We start from the raw sequence: 21,550 nt of genomic DNA on the forward strand, positions 1-21,550 counted from the left end.
GCTCCGCTGGCCGCTACTCCTGGCCCCGGTGTTCTCAGGTGTGCTCTCTCCCTCTCTCAGCAGTCTGGCCACGTGTCTGTCACTCGATGACCTTCTCGCAGACTCCAGCGCTTCTCATCTCACTGCTGTTCTGTTTTCTCCAGTGTCCGTGGCCCTGTCCCGCTGACCCTGGGTCCCGCCTGCCTTTCTCTGGTTCCCTCTAGTGGCGGGGAGTCGGGGTCTGAGCCTTTCTTCTTGCTTGGTGCTTGGTGCTGGTGAGTGCCACCCTCGGGGAAGTGTCCCCAGGGCTCTGCCCCTGGCTACTGTGCTACAGGACCATCCAGTGGAGAGGTCCTTTTACCTGGGTGCAGTGACGCTCAAATGCAGGGAGAATTGTCATCCTTGACGCTGTATACTCTTCTTGGACAGTGGCTTCTTTCTCTTCCTTGTCCTTTTTTGGGATTCTCATTCACTGTCTCTCTCCTGGCACCCTCCTGTCTGTTTTCTTTTTTCTAGTAGTTTTCTGGTGCTTTGTGTCTTTGTCTTGTTTCTTATTTTAGGGAAACGCCTTTGGTATTTTACCCCTGAGTGTCTTGATTGGTCAGGTCCTATTTTAAGATACTGATTTTGAATATTTTTTAGTTACATCTTCAACATTGTGTTTCCCTTCAGCCTTGCAATAGGAAGTATTTCAGCTGGAGAACTTTGTGACCACCTTTCTTCTACACCCAGAATGGAAGGAGGTGTTTGGGTGAATCCCGGCCTCTAGGCTCGTGGCTGGGCTGCACTGGTGCTTCTCCATGGCTCTTGGTCTCCAGGTGCCGGTGTGGTTTTCTTGCTGCTGCTTTCGTTGTCACGTGTTTGGAGTCTGTCGTGGCAGCTCTGAAGAGACGGTGAAGTCCCTCTTCTCTCTGCCTTGGTGAGGTTGGGGTGCGTGGGTGGCCGTGTCACTCCTTGGAGGCAGTGCTGTTGAGTCCTCCGTGGATCTTTTCTAGCTCTTGCTCCTCCTTGGGTGGAGGTGGTCGTGCCCAGGCAGGGTCCATCAGGGGCAGAGAACTGGCTGCTCTCAGGAGGCACTTTGGTAGACCTCACAGACCTCTTGTCAGGCTCCACGCCATGGGGGTGGGTCCTGCAGTGACCTTGAGCACCACCTGCCCTGGCCGTGCAGTTGGGGTTGAGGGGTGGCCCTGCAGGCCCATGTCTGCCCTTTCCAGGTTCCGAGAGGCTGCAGCAGCTCCTGGGGGACCCCTGCCGAGGGACCCTGGTTCTCTTTACAGACCGTCCTCTTCATTTGTACTTTGGAGCTGTGGCCGTCCTGTGTCACTGAAGATGACTTTTATTTTCCATGTTTTTCTTCTTGGTTATTTTCAGTGAATTTCAAGGAAGTAAACCCTTAAAATACCATCTCCCTTCTGTTAACACCGTGATATTGGCATCGTCCTGACACTTCATGGCTGCACCTTCAGCTTCTTCTACGCACCTGCTTCATGCATAGAATATAGAATCCAAGCTCTCCTGATAACATAAACTCTCTCTTTTTATAATTTGGAATAAAACTTGTGATTTTGTGTAGATAGACCCAGTAAAGCACTCCTCACACCCCAGGGCTGCCTTCAAGGCCTTGTAAGACCGGAGCTCTACCATGTCCTTTATTTTCCAATGCTTTGTGAAGGACATGTTAGTTTGACACCTTGAAGATTCTCATCTTAGTCTGACTTATGTTGCTGTAACAGAATGCCACAGACCAGGCAATTTATAAGAAAAAGAAAGTCATTTCTCCCAGTGGTGGCAGCTGGGGAGCCCATCTGGCGAAGGCTTCTTGCTGTACCTTGAGGAGCAGCAGACACCAGGGACCACAGGAGAGCATCTGGAGGGAGGAGGGCGGGAAAGGGGACCGCGTCTTCCTGACCAGGCCTGTAAATGCCCCATAAGTGTTGGAGGGGACGTTCACCCATGCCGGCCCGTCCTGCGAGCTTTGCTGGCCTTCATGGCTCCAGGCCACGCGGCTCATTGTGCTTTCTCTCTGGCAGGACCACAAGCAGACGGTCGCACTTTGCCCTGGAACAGGTGGTGCACTTGGGTGTGAAAGGTAGAACTTCGCGGCCTGCTGGCCTTGCTTACATCTGTCTTCCCCAGCGCTCTCCCAGTCTTCCTGCCAGACTGTGTGTGAAGCAGTCTCTTCCATCCTGCGTCAGAAATGAAGCAGCATAATATCCGTGGTTTTTACTCTTCTGTTGGGAAGCTTGTGGGTCTTTTACTGGTTCAATTACATAAAAAAATAGCATGCTTGGGCTGGGGTTGTAGCTCAGTGGTAGAGCATTGGCCTAGCATGCGTGAGGCACTGGGTTCAATTCTGAGCACCACATATAAATAAATGGATAAAATAAAGGTCCATCAACAACTAAAAAAATTAAAAGGAAAAAGAATAGCATGCTTAAATCATTGAAAGTAGGTCCATTACCCTCTGCCATAGCTTCCCTTGTAATGTAAATCATTTTTGTACTCTCAGAAAGACAAGTGGGTGACTTGGTTGTGAAGAGTAGGCAGCACTGGTGCTGTGCTGAGTTCACAAGTAGATGAAGGGGGTCCAGAGAGGAATAGAGTGGCATGTGGGCCGCTGCACACAGTGAACCAGGGACATTCCGGGTGCTGCCATGTGTTTCTTCTGAGCTCTTCAGTAATCTCTACCCTCTTACCTTTTCTCCTTTTCAAGTGTTGTTTCCAGAAGAAGTCATTTTGCAGTCTCCTCAGGTGACAGGGAGCTGGAGCCATGCCCCAGACACCAGGAGGAACAGAGAGCCCATCACCAAGGTAGTGCTTTGACGACTCCCACTGTCTAAGTAGGTGATGTTACAGGTTCACGTCCAGGTAGATGAGCTCACGTGGACTAGAGAATTAGAGGAGTGCAGTCCTCAAAAAAGCAAAATCAGTGAAAACCAAAGTATGCATAAAATTGATTTAGTGTGCATTTATATACAATTACATAGAGGTGTAAGATGCTGCAGTAAGTAGGTGTGTATGTGATCTTGTTGTTTTATCTTAAAATTGGTTTTGGAGATATTTACATCATTATATATTTATAGAAAATGAATGCCCACTCAGGAATATTTTTCTTCCATGTTGGAAATGGAAACCAGATGTTGCTGTAACAGAATGCCACAGACCAGGCAATTTATAAGAAAAAGAAAGTCATTTCTCCCAGTGGTGGCAGCTGGGGAGCCCATCTGGCGAAGGCTTCTTGCTGTACCTTGAGGAGCAGCAGACACCAGGGACCACAGGAGAGCATCTGGAGGGAGGAGGGCAGGAAAGGGGACCGCGTCTTCCTGACCAGGCCTGTAAATGCCATCTGTGCTTTTGCCTCACACATGCCAGGTGAGCACAGTACCACTGAGCCACCCCCCACCCAAGCAGCTCCTTCACGTCTGTGGTTTTGTGAGTGCTGCAAAGAGGTGCTACCTTTGCTTCTCCAGTCAGTCCCTCCATAGTGGCAGTGTGGCACCTGCTGTGTGTTAGGTGTTGTCCTAGACTCTCAGTGTATTTTTGAATAAAACAGAAGCCGGCTGGGGAGGCAGCTCAGTAGCTGACTCACACTCAGCATGGGTGGGGCCCTGATTAAACACCAGCCACAAAGAGACAGTGTGACTGATTAGAGCCCCCTCCCCCCAGAGTAACAGCAGTCACAGTTAGCAGAGACGTTGAAACAGGTGCTGTAATCAAGTGCATCCAGGAGCGTCAGAGAAAGACACGTGCACATTCAGTGGACGTGTGAGACAAGAGGCACACGTTGTCATCTCGAGGTGAGAAATGCGGTGCCTGTGATGAGCAGTGTGCTGCACAGAGTGGGCACGAGACCGTACAGTCCACAGGAAAAGGGAGAAAACCAAACGGAGAAAAGAGAGCAACCCCACTTTACTCTAAGACTGAATCTCTTTTTAAAGTGTGTCATGAGCACTGGCGAGTTGTGGGCCAGCTCGGTGACCCTAGGGTTGTGTGCCTGAGTCCCACAGAGGGGCACAGGGACTTCTGAGAGCCACAGTGGGCAGATGTGGGTTTGAGAGGTCTGCACGTGAGAAACTCCTCAAGCCCTCCAGAGAGGACTGGGCAGCAACTGGGCACGGGACACCAGATCCCTCAGGGCCAGTGATGGCCAGCAGAGCGCATCTCCCAAGCTGCGTGCAGCAGTGCCTCCACACACACCAGAGCAGCACAGAGCAGGTTGATTGGGGTGCTGTCTTTAAAGTGTGGAAAGGAAAGAGAAAACTGCCAACCTGGAGACCTGTGACCTCTTCACGGCTGAGACATTTCCACACACTGTGCTCATCTGACCCCTGGCAAAGGCGCCAGAACGTGCTGGAGAAAAGAGCCTTTAAACAAGTGGTGCTGGGAAGACTGGTTGTCCACATGGAGAGGAACTGCCTGTGCCCTGCGCAGAGTCAGCCCACCATGCATCCGGCTGGGGACGGGCCAGGAGCTCCATGTGCCTGTGGGTAGTATGTGTGCCTGTGCTAGTACAGCCACTTTGCAGTCACCAGGGAGGCTCCTCAGAGACCAGGCCTTGACCCGCCATGGGCCCCAGCTCTGCCACTCCTCAGTATTCACCCTGAAGAATCAAAGTCAGCGTGCGACAGTGAGACATACACACCCTGTTTACACCAGCACAGCTCACAGTCACCCACTGTGGACCAACCCAGGCCTGCCAGTGGACAGTGGATGAGTGAGTGGATAAAGGAAATGTGTGTGTGTGTGTGTGTGTGTGTGTGTGTGCACAATGAGGTTTATTCAGCCTAAAGAAAAATGAAATTACGTCATTTGCAGGAAATTGGATGGAATTTGAGAGCATTATATCAAGCAAAATAAAGCAGATTCAGGTCAAGGTTTGTGTTTTCTCTCAAGTGGAAGCTAGAGTAAAATGGAAATAAGGATCTTATAAAAATAGAAGGGAGCCATAGGGTAGAGGAAGAGGTCAGGAAGGGGTTGGGAGGTGCTAGGGAGTGAGATTGACCCAGTGCTGTTCTTTGCGTGTGCATGTGTCACAGTGAATGCAGTTTTTGTACGATTATTATGCACTAATAACACTTTTTAAACATTTATTTTTCAGTTGTAGTTGACACAATACCTTTATTTTATTTTTATGTGGTGCTGAGGATCGAACCCAGTGCCTCACGCATGCTAGGCAAGTGCTCTTCCTCTGAGCCACAACCCCAGCCCCATTAATAACATTTAAAAAAAAAATCTTTAGATGGGCCGGCTTGTGGCTCAGAGGAAGAGCACTTGCCTGGCATGTGTGAGGCACTGGGTTAGATCCTCAGCACCCATAAAAATAAACAAATAAAATAAAGGCATTGTGTCATCTCCAACTTAAAAAAAAAAAAACAAATTTAAAAAAAAAAAAACTTTAGACATACAAAATTTGAAAGATCAAAGAATTAGTGACCAGCATACCTGTCTTGCTAAAAATAAAGTCCTTCAGGCATGAAGAAAATGGTATCAAATGGGAATAAGGATCTATGCAAAATAGTGGAAAGTACCAGAAATTAATTATACATATACAGGTAGTATAAAAACATTTTTATTTCTGAAAACTCTCTTTAAATGACTTTTTTTTTTTTTGATAGCAGGGATTTAACACAGGGGCACTTAACTGTTGAGCCACATACCCAGCCTGTTTTTTTATGTTTGATTTGAGACAGAGTTGCTTAGAGCCTCGCCAACTTTCTGAGGTTGGCCCCAAATTGGTGATCCTCCTGCCTCAGCCTCTGGAGCTGCTAAGATTACAGGTGTGCATCATGGAACTAAAAGACACTGTGAAGCTGAAATGCCAGCAGTATATTGTGGATTTGTCAGATTCACAGGTGTAAAGCATGCAGTGAAGACAGCACAAGCAGAAGAGTGAAGAACGATGTTGTGAGGTTTTTAGAGGGTGTGTGAGGCCAAGCAGTGTCACTTACAAGTAGGCTGTAGTCAGCTAAAGATGGTCATTGGAAACCTGAGGCAGCCCTGAACAGTACAGAGTAAGTAACTGAGAAGTAGGGACACGGGCCCCAGGGTCTGTGACCTTGCTGATGTCCAGTCCACTTGGACAGTCAGAGAGAGGTATTGAAATCTGTGACTGTGATTCTGTACCCAGAACAGATGAAACACAGAAAACATATATCAAGGTGATAGTTTCAGGGTTTCTGGTACCAGAAATTGAACCAGGGTCATTCTACCACTGAGCCACATCCCCCATCCTTTTTATTTTTTTATTTTGAGGCAGGGTCTTGCTAAGTTGCTGAGGGTCTTGCTGAGTTACTAAGTCTGGCCTTGAATTTGATCCCCCTGCCTTAGCCTCCTGAGTCACTAGGATTATAGGTGCATGCCACTTGTACCCATCTCATGGTGGTAGGTTTAAGTCTAAGCACATCAGTGTTCTAAACACTGCAGTTGAACAGTTCAGATTGTCATATTAGATGAAAAAGAAATACCTACCATCGTCCTCAGTGTCCTCGAGGGTTTGGTCCAAGGCCCAGACCATGCCCAGGGTACTAAAGTCCGTGGACACCCGGGGAGTCCTTTAGACACACAGTGCCATCTTGTCCAGCCCGCACACATCCTCCTGATGCCAAGTTGACCGCAGGTGGCATGTGGTACCTGGGAGGGCATAAACGCTCCCTTGGTGGTGGCCACACAGCATTCAGTGGGTAATGACAGAAGGTTTGCACATGACGCTGCAGGTGTGGAACCCAGGGATGCAGAGAAGAGACTGTGTGTGCTGCCAGTGGGAAGCACACTTAAATACAAGGACAGGTAAGTCGAAAGTAAATGATGGGAAAAGATAGGTAAGGAAGAGAGACAATGATGCCAACCATTCGTGTCAAAGAAAGTGGGTCTCAGAGCCAAGAGCTCTTAGAAGATGGAGAAGAACCAGGAGAAGATTGCAGTGTCGCCACGGGGTCATCCATCAGGAGCACGTAGCTGTGCCAGGTGCCTCCGGGCTGCAGACAGCCCTGAGTGCCTGGCTGCCTAGGAGTACCTCCAGCACCCCGACTCACGCAGCCACAGCACCACGCAGGCCCAGTCAGCCAGCACTGTCTGCACCCCAATTTCAGAGTCCACGGAAGGAAGCAGTGAGTCCAGAGCTGGGACCGGAATATCAACACCCACCAGAGTGACTTCAGAAGTCAGAATTCCCCAGAACCTGGAAATCAGGTGTGTACCCCAAAATAACCCATGGATCAAAGAAATGAGGAGTGGAATTGGAAAGTTCTTACCAGACCAAAAATGCTGACTCGACTTGTCAAAAGTCGTGAGATGCCACCAGAGATGCCTTGGGGAAAGTCTGTAGCACCAACTGCCTGATTTTGAAAAAAGACTTCATGTCAGTGGCCTCAGCTTCCTCCTTTAAAAAGAAATTAGAATGGGCACAGTGGCACACACCTGTAATCCCAGGGCTCGAGAGGCAAAGGCAGGAGATCACAAGTTCAAGGCCAGCCTCAGCAACTTAGGGAGACCCTGGCTCAAAAAATAAAAAGGACTAGGGATGTGGCTCAGTGGTGAAGGACCCCTGGGGTCTAATACCAGTACCAAATAAATAAATAAATGAAATTTTTAAGAAGCAAAAAAGCCAGACAAAAACAAATAGAACTTGAATAAAGCAAAAGAGAATGATATACATTGAGTAGAAATTGAAGATGAATTGCTGAGTAAAAGTCAGTCCTTTGAGAAGGTGAGTGAAGTTGCTGAACCTTGAACCAGACTGATGGGGTTATAAGAAATGCGCTGCCCCCTGAATCCACGGGTGTTGGCTAACCGCATGCTTCACCTTCACTGGCCACTGGTGCTCAGATATTTGGTCAGACCTTATTCTGGGTCCACTAAGGTCAACGATCTCAAAGAGAAAAATTGTTTGCACAGCAAGAACAAACCTATCCTGTGAAATTCCAAGAAAGGAAAAGGAAATTTGTTCTCGTTTTGCTGTGTCACCTTAAAACTGCAAAGGTTATGGCTACACCACCTGCTGAGTACCTGGGAAGGTGGGAAGGTGGCTGGGACGGAGCGCAGGGGTGGAGGGGTCAGCCCCAGCACTGCGTCTGCGGGAGAAAGCACACGTGCAGCTTGGCCCTGTCCACAGTCAGCATCCCACTGGGCACCGCAGTGGTTCAGCTTTCCCTGGAGAATTCTGGCTCAGACAGCTGTGAACAGATTACTGATTAATACAGCAACTTGCATAAACAACTTCCATATTTGTTGAAAGCACAAGTTGCTAAAGCTCCCTCAACAAGAAATCGTGCCTGATTAGCCATAGTCTGTTCAAGAATGAACTTCCAGTTAGAAACATCACCACCTTCCCCACAAAAAACCTCTGCTACACAACGTGGCTGGTGAACTTATCAAGCTGGTGGGGTTTTCAGGACAAGATGACACCAGTTCTACAGACTCTGGCTCAGGGAAGTTTAATTTCACACTCGTGGCCAGTGTTGCTAGGTCTGGTGGCTCATGCCTGTAACTGCAGCACCTCAAGTGGCTGGGGTAGGAGGATTGCAAGTTCAAGGCCAGCCTGGGCAACTTAGACCTTGCATCAAAATAAAAAATAGAAGGTCTAGCAATGTAGTTCATTGGTAGGGTGCCCCTGGGCTCCAGCCTCGGTACCATGAACAAATGAATGAGTGAGCAAGCAGCCGGTCGGCGCACTGAGGACAGACTCCATGGCAGAGAGCTTCGGCACCTGAGAGCTCATCCTGACAGGACAGGTGTCCACTAGAGGACACTTGGGATTTCCAGTACTCAAGGTGACACTGCGTCTATGAAGCAGAAAAATAAATGGAATGGCCTTTTTCCCTCCTAGTGTAGTTTTCCTGACTCCTGCCAGGGTCACTCGGGAGCACAGAAGTCCAAGTCTTGGAACAAAGTATCAGCAAGTTGAACATGCATGAGGCCAGGAAGCACTCCCCTCACATCAGCCAGTGTCCTTCACCTTATTGACCAGCTGAAGAGGAAATCGCAAGTGTCCTCTAATGGACACCTGTCCTGTCAGGATGTCCTTCCCCAGAGAAGCCTTCTCAGTGGTGAGGGCTCTCTCCTTGTGAGATCAGGACCCTGGCATTTCTGTGTGACACTGAGCAGGCCCTGGTGGGTGATTAGTGTGGCGAGGCGGAAGAGGAGGGACCTACAGGGTGCGTGGGAGTCTGATGGACTCTTCAGGGCATCCTCAGGGCTGAGCGGCTTATCAGGATAGAAGACATGAGGCTGGTGTGCAAAAACAAGCCACTCACGTCCTTTCACAGACACAGGTGGGGTGTTGGAATACCACTTAAAATAGCATCTAAATGTTTTAAGACCTCAGGGATAGATCAGAGGAGCTGTGCAGGACTGTCTGCTGGCCACTAGGGAGCGCTGATGGTGCCTTCCCCAGCTCAGACAGTATAGTTTAGACGCCTGTTTTCTCCAAGTTGATGGATAAATTCAGAGCACATGCAGAAATGCACACCTGGATTTATACCTGACAGCAAGTACAAAGCTAACGCGAGATGGCCAGAGCCCAGACCACAGAACTTCAGGAAAGCACACAGAAGACTGCCCCATCCTGTACTGGGAGGGTCATATGTGACCCATAGAGAAGAAGTTGACAGGCTAGACTTCAGTGAAATGAAACAGCTTACTGTCAGGAGACACTGAAGACCACAGACGACAAGCAGCAGGTAGAGAAAACTCTTATGCAAATCCTCCATCTTGAAAAGGACTGGTGTCCAGGTCTCCAGCAAAGAACTGCAAGCTCAGCAGGAAGATGGCCAGCCCTTTACCAAAGAACACAGAGGTGGCCGACCCTGGGAAGGCCATCAGCGTCGGCTGTCATTGTGGGGGAGACAGCCACAGTGAGCTACCACCATACACCTGTTGCAAGGGCCAAAACTTGAGAGGAAATGGAAAGCGGACTTATATGTGGCTGTTCCAAGACGCGTACTGAGAGTTTATGGCATGTTGGTCACTGCCCAAAGCTGGAAACAGCCATGTCAGTCAACAGAAGAATGGACAGAGAAATGGGGTGTGTTCTTGGAGTAGAGCCCCCCCACTCGGACGTAGGAAGGACCTACCCAGCAGCATGGATGGTCTAGGAGCCGTGGAAAAGGGCACAGGCCAAAGGAGTTCCTGCCACATGCTTCCCTGTGAGTGAGGACCCGTGCAGCAAGCCTGTGGCACCACCTGGACATCACATGCATGTGGCTGATGGCACCACAGTTGTGCTCCACAGCACCTGGCAACAGTTGTGGACAGATCACCTGGACAGAGGCTTCTGGGATAAAGTTTGGCGATATATGCAAATTTTTAAAGAGGAAACTTTTATGTAGCAGTTATACAGACCCAAGAATTTATCCTCTGAAAGTAGTCAAGTTAATTTACAAAGGTGCTTGCACAAGCAGTGAATATCCTTGTAATGCCAAAGAAGTTTCATTGGTCCAGGGCCAACTCCATCTATGTTTAAACATGTCTGCCAGACCAGTTCCTGGGCAGGACCTTGCCCGGCCCAGCTGTGCCTGGAGGGGCTGCGAGGTCCACCCACCTCTGGGCAGCTCATCAGCCTCTCGCAGGCCAGCGGGAGGCCAGCTGAAGGCCAGCCAAGGAGTGGAAGGGTGTGCCTTTGTCAAGTAAAATGTAACCCTTTATTTTGGTTTCATTGCCACAAAATTTATATTTGTTTTTAAGAGACATAGAAAACAAAAACTGATGGAATCTTTTGATCAGATATCCTGTATTTTCACTATATTTTGAAAAATATGACTGTGGCCCATATCAAGAGCTGTTAAGCATTAGAAGCAGATATTGGTAGATGTTTATGTCTGTTCTTCAAACTAACCCAGTGCATTCAAAGCTAAGTTTTTAACATCCTCTGCGTGATCATTTCTAGAACAAGAAAACCGGGAAGGACCAAACTAAACATGCCGGGAAACAGAGGCACACTGGGGCCAAGGACCTGCCAGGGGTGGCTGCCCTCACCATAGAGACGAGCAGCCTGGGTGCGTGAGTACCGGGGCTCAGAGCAGAGCGGCCTGCTGCACGTGGGTGCCACGAGATGCGGGCTCCCGCTCTGCTCAGGGGACGGGCCAGGGCCTCATCCTGATTTTGGCTTAGGCACTCTAGAAAGACTCAGATTGTGGGTTATTTTTGGCCATTTGAGCTTTTAAGCAGTTGTAGACAGGTGTGTTTGAGACAGGTCTCAAACTCCTGGGCTTGAGCAGTGCTCCCTCCTCAGCCTCCCCAGTACAGGGGCTACAAGTGTCTGTCACCGCACCTGGCTCATCACAGACATTTTAAAATCCCGTGTCCAGTACTCGAGGTGACACTGCATCTATGAAGCAGGAAAATAAATGGAATGGCCCTTTTCCCTCCTAGTGTAGTTTTCCTGACTGCCCCGCACTGCTCAGGTAGGCGTTCCCAGGGGCGTGTTGTGCTGGCGTCTGTGTGGTGGGCGTGCTCCAGAGCCTGTCTGCCGCTGCCTTTCAGCCGTCAAGGCGTCAGTGCTCCGAGTCCTGGCCTCTAACCAAACCCCTCTCTTCACTCCAAACACAGCCGATGAAACCCAGACCCCCAAAGCCAGAGACATGGAGTTCTTCAACCCAGTGCTGAATGAGAACCAGAAGCTGGCCGTGAGAAGGATCCTCAGTGGCGACTGCCGCCCTCTCCCGTACGTCCTCTTTGGACCTCCTGGGACTGGGAAGACCGTGACCATCATCGAGGCGGTTCTGCAGGTAAGGTCAGCAGCTGGCTGCTTTGAGCTCCGTGCTGTGTTCCTGCGTCTCCGCCTGCAGGATGGGTCAGTTCACACTGTGGTTGGAAGGGCTAAGAAGGCCAGCGCTCCATGGTCAAGCGAACTGATGTGGATGCTAGGGTGCTGAAAGCCTACTTGGGGAGGTACAACTTAGTGTCCAGAACAGAACCACTGATCTTGTCACAGAGTTCTGCTGCAGAAGCTGCCTTGGCTATGGCTGAAGCTACCACTCTGCAGGAGCTGCCAGTGTCTTTTATATTTCAAATCAAATTTATGAAAATACTGTGTATTGAGTATTTCTGTGCCATTCAGGGTTCCGTTAGCAAGCTCACCTGAGTGCCTGCTAGTGCCGTACAGTGGTGTGACCTGGTCCTGCCTTAGGAGGTGGTTTAGGACCATGGGGAAGGCAGAGCCTCACCGCCCACCCTGGTGCCTGGGGACGCCTTGTGAGGCAGAACCCTGGCTGTGCTGTGTGCAGGGGTCTCAGGGGTCGAGCCGGCATCCACGTCTGGCAAAGCAGCCTGTGTGCACCGCACATCAGGCCTGGGGTTCCTGCTGTGCAGGGTTGAGAGTCATGGTCTTCGGTTTCTTGTGTCTTGGGTGAAGGTACATCATGCTCTGCCGGACAGTCGGATTTTGGTCTGTGCCCCCTCGAACAGTGCTGCTGACCTTGTGTGTCTGCGACTGCACGAAAGCAAGGTGCTGAGACCAGCCGCCATGGTCCGGGTCAACGCCACCTGCAGGTTTGAGGAGGTGAGCCCCAGGCATGGAATGGTAGCAGGCTGCCTCCTGAGCAGGCGCCCTGGGCGGGCAGGGGCAGGGGCAGGAGGTGGCAGCCCCAAGCCGCCTGCGACTCTGGTGTGCCCTGCGCACTGTCACATTCCAGGGTGTCTGTCCTGTCACAGGTGTCCTGAGCTTTCTTAAAGTGTTTGTTCCTCTCTTATTTGACCTGCAAATGAATTGTTCTGTTTTAGTTCTGTTTTGTTGGCTTGGTTACAAGTAGAGCTTCAGGGAAATGGTAGGCTTTTGGTTTGCTTATAGACTGAAATGTTGCTTAAAAAAAAAAATTGAAGCCAGGCTCAGTGTGGTGCACATCTGTAATCTCAGCCAATCAGGAGGCTGAGGCAGGAGGATCACAAGTTCAAGGCCAGCCTCCACAACTTAGCGAAAGCCTGTCTCAAAATAAAATTTTTAAAACGGGCTGGGGAGGTAGCTTAGTGCTGGAGCACAACCATAGCACATGAGGGTCCCTGGTTCCATTCCCAGACATCTCAAAAAATAATAATGAGTTAAGATGAGGAAATGTTGCTTCCTGGAAGGCTCTGCAGGGGTATGTTATGTTCATGGCTCTAGAGCCCACAAAACATGGACTTAATCAATATGAAAATGTAAAACATGCTAATTAAGAAAAAAGCCATGGGGCTGGAGATACAGCTCAGTTGGTAGAGTGCTTGCCTGGCATGCACAAGGACCTGGGTTCAATCCCCAACACCACCACCAAAAAAAAAAAAAACAGTCCTGAATCACTAGGTAGCTCCCTCCCTGGGAAGTGGCGAAGGGAAGATGATCTCAGAATTCATTTTGGCTTGGTCATTCTGCCCAGTTTAAAGGAGCACTTGATAATTTGAAGACCAAATGTGTTCTGCCTTCCTTGCCCTAGACCATCATTGATGCCATCAAGCCCTATTGCAGAGACGGGGAGGATATCTGGAGAGCATCGCGCTTCAGGATAATAATCACAACGTGCAGCAGTGCGGGGCTGTTCTACCAGATAGGAGTGAGGTGAGCACGGTGTTGGCAGGGACCTCTGTGGGAGGCCGCCTGCACAGAGGCCAGGTGGTGGGACAAGCAGCAGCCAGGGCCAGATGACAGGCCAGGATAGCTTCGGCCCAACTGAGCAAGTGGTATTTGTGCTGGGCCCTAGAGGCTCACACAGCCCAATAGAGGGACACACCAGCAGATGGATGAGTGCATACAAAGATCCTGTGGTTAGAGGGTCCCAAGCATTTTACCCAGAGGGGCCTCTGGAGCTGGAGCCTGTGAACAAAAGGAGTGGCAGGAGGGGAGCTGGAGAGGAAACTGTGTCCCAGGGATTGAGGTCCAGGGAGGCACTGGACATGGCCCCTGGTGTGGCAGGAAGGTTCCAAGGCCTCTGTACATGGGGGTGAGTTGCTTAGAGGATGTGAGGAGGCAGGACACATAGGAAGTAGTTGGGCGCTGAGGTCCAGTTCTGTGGACCTCAAGCCCCTGGTGCGTGGGCTCCGTGGGAAGGTGGAGTAACGTGGGGTGCCCTGTTGACCAGAGGCACTTCTGCTGGACTTCCGAGCTATAGGAGGAGGCTGCCTGAGATGCACGCTCAGTCACTCAGTGCTGTGGGGAGGGAGGCAGGGACAGTGAGGGCCACCAGGTGGTGTGCAGCAGGCTGAGGTGCCAGGGAGCCCCACCTTCCCCTGATACATGAGGGGCAGGCTGTGGCCTCTGGCGGGGGCAGCCTGAGGCAGTGGTTGTGAGGGTGCCTGGCCATGGACTCCAGGCCTCTGCCAGTGTCACAGGGAGCTGCACCTAGGGGTCACAGTTGAGCCGGTGCCTGCTGGCTCCTCTCACCTCATGGAGCACGCCATGCACATGCCGGGGGAGTGACATGTCAGACGGTGATTGTTTTTCAAGGACCAGAGTCTTAAAAACCCCATCTTCACCCTTCTAACATGGCGTGTTTCTGGCTCGCCACCTGAAGTGCCCCAGGGCCACACGTGGCAGCTGAGGTCCCTGCATTGGATGGGGCAGGTCTGGACAGGGTAAGGGACTTTATCAACGCGTTGGTGGCCTGGAGGTTGAGAGGCTTCAGCAGAGACAGCCCATCCTTCTCTTGTTCAGGTCTGGTGTCATTGGGGTGCAGGTTTCGTGCAGGGCAGGGTAGCCTGGTGTGCGGAGCGTGGGTGCACCAACATCCAGGTCCCAGGGGAAGAGGTGCCTGGCTGGGCCAGCTGCTGTGCTGGTGACAACCCAGAGCTGCGGCTGTGAAGCCCTACAGGACAGAGGGGGCAGTGTCTTCTGAGAGAAGTGCCTTTAAGTGACACCAGCTAATGCAGCACTCGGCTTCGTCCTCCTGGGCTGGGTTAGTGTCCAACAGAGGTGGAGAGCGCGGTTCACCTCCTCGTCTCTCACAGGGGCCCCGACTCTGGCCACAGTGGGAGGTGGGAGCGAGGAGCCTCCCTGGCACTTCTGACTTCGGGTTTGATGTCCTAGTGGGACCATTGAGGCTTGGAGGCCAGGTTGGCGCAGGCAGTGTCCCCTCCACCCTGGGCGCCGTCCTGCTCTCACCACGGCCGTGCCACCTAGAGACTGCTGGGTGTGTGGTGAGAGGCCGGGGTGGCTGGCGGGACCAGTCAGGAGGAGGCGCCCAGGCCACCTGCTGCCAGCTGCCCAGTGCTGCTCCTTGGCCAGTCTCCCCTCACTCCCAGGGAAGCAGGCAGAGAGGCGGAGCAGCCAGCCTGGGGTTGCGAGCTCACTCACGGTTGGGAGGCCGAGCCTGATGGAGCTCTGGGGAAGCTGCTGCAAGGCCATGCAGTGTCCCAAGGTGCTCAGGCTTTGTCATGCCCACTCTCACACTGTCCTGTCCATGTCCTTTTGAGCAACACACAGCGCCAGGCACTGATCTGTCACGGGCTCTCCTTGCCAGCCTGTACCTAGTCATTCAGCCGGGGAGGCAGGCACGCGGCCCCTCTGGGTGCCACTTGACCACAGGTGCAGAATGGGGCCTGGCCCCGGGTGCTAAGAGCCATGATGGGCATGACCACTCAGACACCTCTGCTTCTAGAGTCGGACACTTCACCCACGTGTTCGTGGACGAGGCTGGGCAGGCGAGTGAGCCAGAGTGCCTCATTCCTCTGGGGCTGATCTCCGACGTCAGCGGCCAGGTAAGGCCTGTGTGCAACTGCACACTGTCTCGTTCGCCCGGTCTTCCCTTGGCCGGGCGGCTGCAGTGGTCGTGGCTTCGGGCCAGGAGATCGCACCAGGCCTAGCAGAGGGAGCTCAGTACTGCTTGCTGCAGCACAGTGCGGGGGGCTGCCATGGTGGGGTTTTTCACTCGCAAAACGAAGTGAAGAACATTCTAGGTGTTGGAGACCCAGTGGCAAAGTCAGCAGCTGCTCCCTGCCCTGGGTGATCCCCCCCCCCCCAGCCCCGTGCCAGAAGGCAGGGCTGGGCCTTGCGCCTGCTCCCTCTGGGCTGCTCTGGGCCTCTTCCCTCTGACCCCCAGCCCCTCCTGCTCCATGTGCCTGTCAGGCCCACCTGCTGCTTCCTGTGGAGCCTCTGAATCCATCTTAAACCCCTGTTCCCTGCACCCCTGTTCCCTGCAAGGAGCAGTCATCTAGACCTGCCATGTGGGAGTGGGCTCCTTGTGAATAGGAGGGGTGAGAAAGTGCCCCTCCCTTTCTCCTCCAGAGGGCACACCCCGCAGAGCTCGGGAGGGTTGGGGAGGAAACGGGGGCTGGTCTAGTGGGACCTCCAGCCTCCCTGCAAGACAGACAGGGACAGTCAGCCTGATATGGCCACATGTGGGGCCTCCACCAGGACGGAGTGCTGTCCACTTCCCTGCCCTCTGGAAGTCCTCATGGGTCCAGCAGCACCCTCTCTGTCTCTCGTGCATCCACAGTGGACGTGGGGCCCCCTGCCTGCACAGCCTGACCCTGACCCGGGAAGCCAGCCTGCTGCTCTCCCAGGGTGCTCCTCCTGAGGTGGGGACCAAGTGCCGCGCTGGTCCCCATCAAGCCCTCGTGTGTGCCACAGATTGTGCTTGCTGGAGACCCCATGCAGCTTGGCCCCGTCATCAAGTCCAGGCTGGCCATGGCCTACGGGCTCAACGTGTCCATGTTGGAGAGACTGATGTCCCGTCCAGCGTACCTGCGTGACGAGAGTGCATTCGGTGCTTGTGGCGCGTACAACCCCCTGCTGGTGAGTCGGCCAGGCCTATTGAGTGGCTTGAGCACTGCGAGGCAGGAGTAGCCCAGGATGGCAGGCCAGCAGGGGAGGCTGCCACACTGCTGTCCGCCTACTTCCCCTTGTCCACTGGCTGTGGCTGTGAGCGGGCACCCCTGTCTGCCATGCCCAGGAGGCATGGAGCGTGCACCTCCTCCACAGGAACACCAGTGTCCTCCACCCGCCTACGCCAAGGCTGCATCCTGAAGCAGGAGCCAGCACGGATGCCTGTCAGTGCATGGGATGCTTTGCCTGCTGCCCTGCCTCCCAGATGGGATTTAGGCACTTGCATCCACTCTCCTTTCCCAGGAGCCATGCGGTGCGCCTCACAGGGCCTGTGCTGGGGCCAGGGACACCAGGCAGCCTGGCACTGATGGCAGGGGTCTTTGGGGTCCAGGACAATGGGAGCTAACTTGGAAGTGCCCCATTGCAGCAGGAGAAACGGGAGCTGGTTCTGTAACTCTGACTAAAATAAGAGAAGATCTCCCGGGAAAGGCTGTGGGAGCGTCTCTGGTGAGCTCTCCTGACTTGAGGTGCGCATCCGACTGGGGGCAGCCCTGTCACACTGAACCCGGGAGCCTTGGGTCTGTGGGGCCTGTTGCAAGACAGTGAGAAACTGCCACAGTACCCCCCAAAAAATGCCCAGCATGGTGGCCATATGCCTATGATCCAAGCAACTCAGGAGGCTGAGGCAGGAGTATCGCAAGTTCAAGGACAGCCTCATCGACTTAGCAAGAGTCTCTCTCAAAATAACAGCTGGGTGTGCCTCAGTGGTGGAGTACCCTGAGTTTAACCCCTAGTACCACCAAAAAAACTATTCTCCTAAACAGCTATGTGATTACATTACTAACGTGCCATAATACAAAAAGAAGACAGGTTTCCATCTGATGGTGGATTCCTGGTGTGGGTGAGGTACAGTGCTCATGAGAGGCTTGGGGAAAGGGGCTGGAGCCTCCTGGGGCCTTCACCTCACTGAAATAAGAGGGGTGAGACTGTGGGAGGGGTATTGGGGATCTTCGGGCTGAGGAGGGCCTCGCAGGCTCACCCACCTGAAAGGTACCCACTGTGGGAGGAGTGGACCACCCAGAGTAGCTGCCCCAGGAGGTGAGGGTGGCCAGCATCTTCTGAACTAGATAGGGTCCTGAGAGCTCTGCTGCCAGGGAAGGGGCAAGCCGTGCTCCAGCCTCCTGGGCACCTACCAGCGGCCTCTGTGGGAGAGCTGCTGCTGCCTGCCAGCCCTGCCACACCACCTGCAGGTGCGCCCAGCAGTGGCCCCAGGCGCCAGGAGCCTCCGCTGGCCCAGGGCTTGGTTCTGAAGCTCCCACCTGCACATTGAGAGCAGCTCTAGGGCACATGGCTCTCAATATGCCCCAGGCCCTGTGCTGCTCTGGGCTGGTGGTGTGGTGGACAGGTGAGGTCTAGCGTTGTGATTGGCTACACATGTCCTGCTCCCTGGATTAACAAGTCCCTTGCCCTGGGTCAGCAGTCCAGAGCGTTTGCCAGGAACCAGGGAAGAAGCGTGTAAGGTAAGCACGTGAACTTTGCAGACCAGATGGAGGAGGAGTGTGGAGCCGTCCTCACAGCGTACAGCCCATCAGGGAGGGCACCGCGGCTCTGCCTGCCTGCCTGCCTGCCATCCAGCGGAGGTGCAGGTGGACAGGGCTTGGCTTAAGGGCTGGGGTCATGAGACTGGATCCAGAGTGAAGCAGTGGTGTGTCTGGAGATTCCCAGCCTGTTAGGACCCAGGAGAGGAGCAGTCCTTGCTGTTAAACAGACCCTTGCAGAGACCGTCATCTGGGGAGCTAGTGTGGTGGCAGGTTTCAGGCTCAGGGAGGCACAGGCAGGAGTGGGGAACTGCCCTGGGGAGTGGACGAGCTCCAGTGCTGCCTCCCCTAGCGCTCTGCACCTGTCCTCTTCCTGCAGGTCACAAAATTAGTGAAGAACTACAGATCCCACTCGGCCCTGCTGGCGCTGCCCTCTCGGCTTTTCTATCACAGGGAGCTTGAAGTCTGTGCAGACCCCAAAGTGGTGACCTCTTTACTGGGCTGGGAGAAGCTGCCCAAGAAAGGCTTCCCTCTCATCTTCCACGGGGTGAGGGTAAGTCACACCTTGGACCACGGACGCTCTGCGCCAGCCAGGCAGGAGGTGCTCATCTCTGTCCCCTGTGTGTGGCCTCCCTGTGTCAGGGACTGAGTCGTTTCTCAAGAGCCTGGGGAGGGGCAGAGGGATGCTCATGGTCCCCGGGAGCAGCAGGCCACAGGAGGACTGCCGCCAGCCTATCCTGTGGGACAGCTCAGGAGTGGCCTGCAGGGTGGGCCTCCCAGGGCAGCATCTTGTGATGCTCACAGCAGTCGAGCACTGGTCCCAAGAAGAGGCCCAGGCTGACTGACCGCCCATCAGAAGGCCGGGGAGGCACGGCGGGCAGGACACGGGAAGCGGGGCCTAGGAAGCTTGCTGCTCAGCAGTGCCCACCCACCCTGCAGAGCACATCCATCAGCACCGGAGTCCCAGGTCAGGGGAGACCCCAGGTGACAGCCTCCCTCTTACCAGGGCCTCACACAGGGAGGGGCTGGATGCTCAACAGCTAAACACAAGTTCAGCCGTTCACTGGAGCCAGACAGATTAGGAGTTAGGTTTCACATGCACTGCCAAAGAAGGAGGTTTGAGAGCTGGGACGGCACCAGACAGTACAGGGCGCACTGGTGCCAGGGACCCCTCCCGTGGCAGTGAGAGTCCAGGCGGCAGCTCCACACAACACAGCCCCTGCACGGTTCCTCTCTAAACCCCTTGTCAAGAAACGTGTTTGAGGTCCATTTGTCTTGGGTGGCTTGGAGTCCAGTGGCTGGTGGAATCCCACCCTTACATGGGAGAGGAATTGAGAGGGGTCTGCTCTGAGGCTGTCCCTCCCCAACAGCCAGTGCTCCTGAGCCCTCAGTTACCGCCCACTGCCTGGCTGACTCTGCACACCCTCAGAAGCTGCGTGTGCATCAGAAAAACAATGAGAAACTGTATCCTAGGGGACCCCTCTGAAGTGTCTCGAGTTGAGCCTCAGCAGATGTAAGGGCGAGGCTGGAGAGGCTCGAGGCTATGCCCGAGCACAAAGCGGGCCCTAGGTGCAGGTCTGGTTCACGCAAGGCTTCACCTGGCCTCTCTCCACAAATTAACTAGTGTGCTCAGTGCAATCTAAAAATTACCACAGGCTTTACATGAGAAACTGATTACAAAATGAAGTTGTGGATTTTTTATAAAAGAACAATTAGTCTTAGTATGCTACAAAACACACTGACCTAGCTGAGCAGCTCAGGAGGCTGAGGCAGGAAGATTGTGTGACCCATCTCTACATAAAATACAAGATGGGGATGGGGCTCAGCAGTTGAGTGCCCTGGAGTTCAACCCCCAGTGCTCTCCCCAGAAAAAAAAGTCACTTTAGTAAATAACAAACAACATATATGTAGTCGACAAAAAGAAGTCCTGAGTTGGTCTAAAAGCTTAGAGTGTGTGTGTGTGTGTGTGTGTGTGTGTGTGTGTGTGTTGTTGGGGTTTTTTGCTTTTTTTTTTTTTTTTTTTGTACTAGGGAGCAAACTCAGGAGCACTCAACTATTGAACCACATCCCCACCTCTTTTTGTATTTTATTTAATGACAGGGTCTGAATTGCTTAGCTTAGGGCTTCCCTAAGTTGCTAAGGCTGGCTTTGAACTCATGATCCTCCTGCCTCAGCCTCCCAAGCCATTGGGATTACAGGAACATAGGTGTTTTAATGTAGGGTCTTACGATGGGAGAGGCCCACCTCGGTGCTTAGGACACACGAGATGGAATAAAGATTTCATCACACACAGGCCCCCAGGTACACAGCCTACCTGGCGGCCAAGCATGGAGGTCCAGGACTTGGGGGGCGTGGGCCCATGCCTCTGTCAGGCCCAGAGTGTTATCCAGACAGATTTCCCACAGGCAGTTTTAACTGGGCGTCCAGATCAAGCACAGAGTTCCAGGAAGTCACGTGGAGGCGAGAGGTGGTCACTGCAGCAGGTCTACACAGTCCTTGCAGGTGTGAGGGTGAGGTGTGGGCGGCCCAAGCAGGCCTCATCTAGCTGACCCATGGGGAGGTGGTCATCAGGGGCAGCCATATGAGGCAGAGATCTAGGTGGGCCGCAGGAGAGCTGGGAGGAGGTGCAGGACTGGGAACTGTCAGGGGCTGAGCCCTGCTTCTGGTGTGAGGACGTCCAACGTGCATTCCCATGGACGCTGAGGCAGTGTAGACTTGTGCAGGCTCACTGCAGTGGACTGATTTAGTAAGTGACCTCTAAATGCCGGCAGGCATTGTTCTGAGGCTGAGGTGGGGTGATACTGCAGTCCTGCTGCTGCGGCCCACTCCCACCCTTCCTGGCCCTTGCTCCCTGCACACTCAGGCTCCCTCCCCTGAGAGGAGATAGACCTCCACCTCGCTGGCTGCCCATCCCCCGCAGAGCTCGGGGGCAGCGGTCCATTTGCTGTGCCCACCCAGCCCTCAGGGGTCTAGGCAGAAGGAGGTCAGTAGAGGGTCTCCATGGCACCCTCGGGCAGGGCTGAGTGCTGCTGTCTCACTGCCCTGAGGAAGCCAAGGCTCTCAGATCTTGGACTCTGCTGCCTTTGGATTTGACCACAGTGTTAGGCAGGACAGTAAGGCTTAAAGCATTGACCATCTGGGCACAAAGGCCAGGCCGTGGCCTCTGCTTCAGCTGGGAAGCCAGCTCATGCCTGTCCTCTGCTCCATTGTTTGCAGCATGTCGTCTTCACCCTGGCTCCCTTCCTTGGCTGACCTCTGGTTTCTTACTGGCTTTTAAGTCCCCCTCCCCTCTAGTCTTCCTCCGCCT

At 53.3% G+C, this 21,550-nt stretch overlaps 1 protein-coding gene across 1 annotated transcript in view; it reads left to right on the forward strand.

Annotated features, from left to right (window-relative positions):
• The window catches only part of MOV10L1 (Mov10 like RNA helicase 1), a gene marked incomplete at its 5' end in the record, with an annotated part of 71,825 nt that overhangs the window by 38,044 nt on the left and 12,231 nt on the right, over positions 1-21,550 (forward strand). Inside the window, 7 exons of the mRNA XM_081310872.1 lie at positions 2,010-2,068; positions 11,458-11,702; positions 12,329-12,475; positions 13,383-13,504; positions 15,540-15,639; positions 16,511-16,675; positions 18,623-18,796. Coding sequence (XP_081166998.1) covers positions 2,010-2,068; positions 11,458-11,702; positions 12,329-12,475; positions 13,383-13,504; positions 15,540-15,639; positions 16,511-16,675; positions 18,623-18,796 — 1,012 coding nt within the window. The remainder of the gene's footprint in view (positions 1-2,009; positions 2,069-11,457; positions 11,703-12,328; positions 12,476-13,382; positions 13,505-15,539; positions 15,640-16,510; positions 16,676-18,622; positions 18,797-21,550) is intronic.

This window comes from Spermophilus citellus (assembly GCF_964194105.1).
Source record: "Spermophilus citellus genome assembly, chromosome: 10".
NCBI lineage: Eukaryota > Metazoa > Chordata > Mammalia > Rodentia > Sciuridae > Spermophilus > Spermophilus citellus.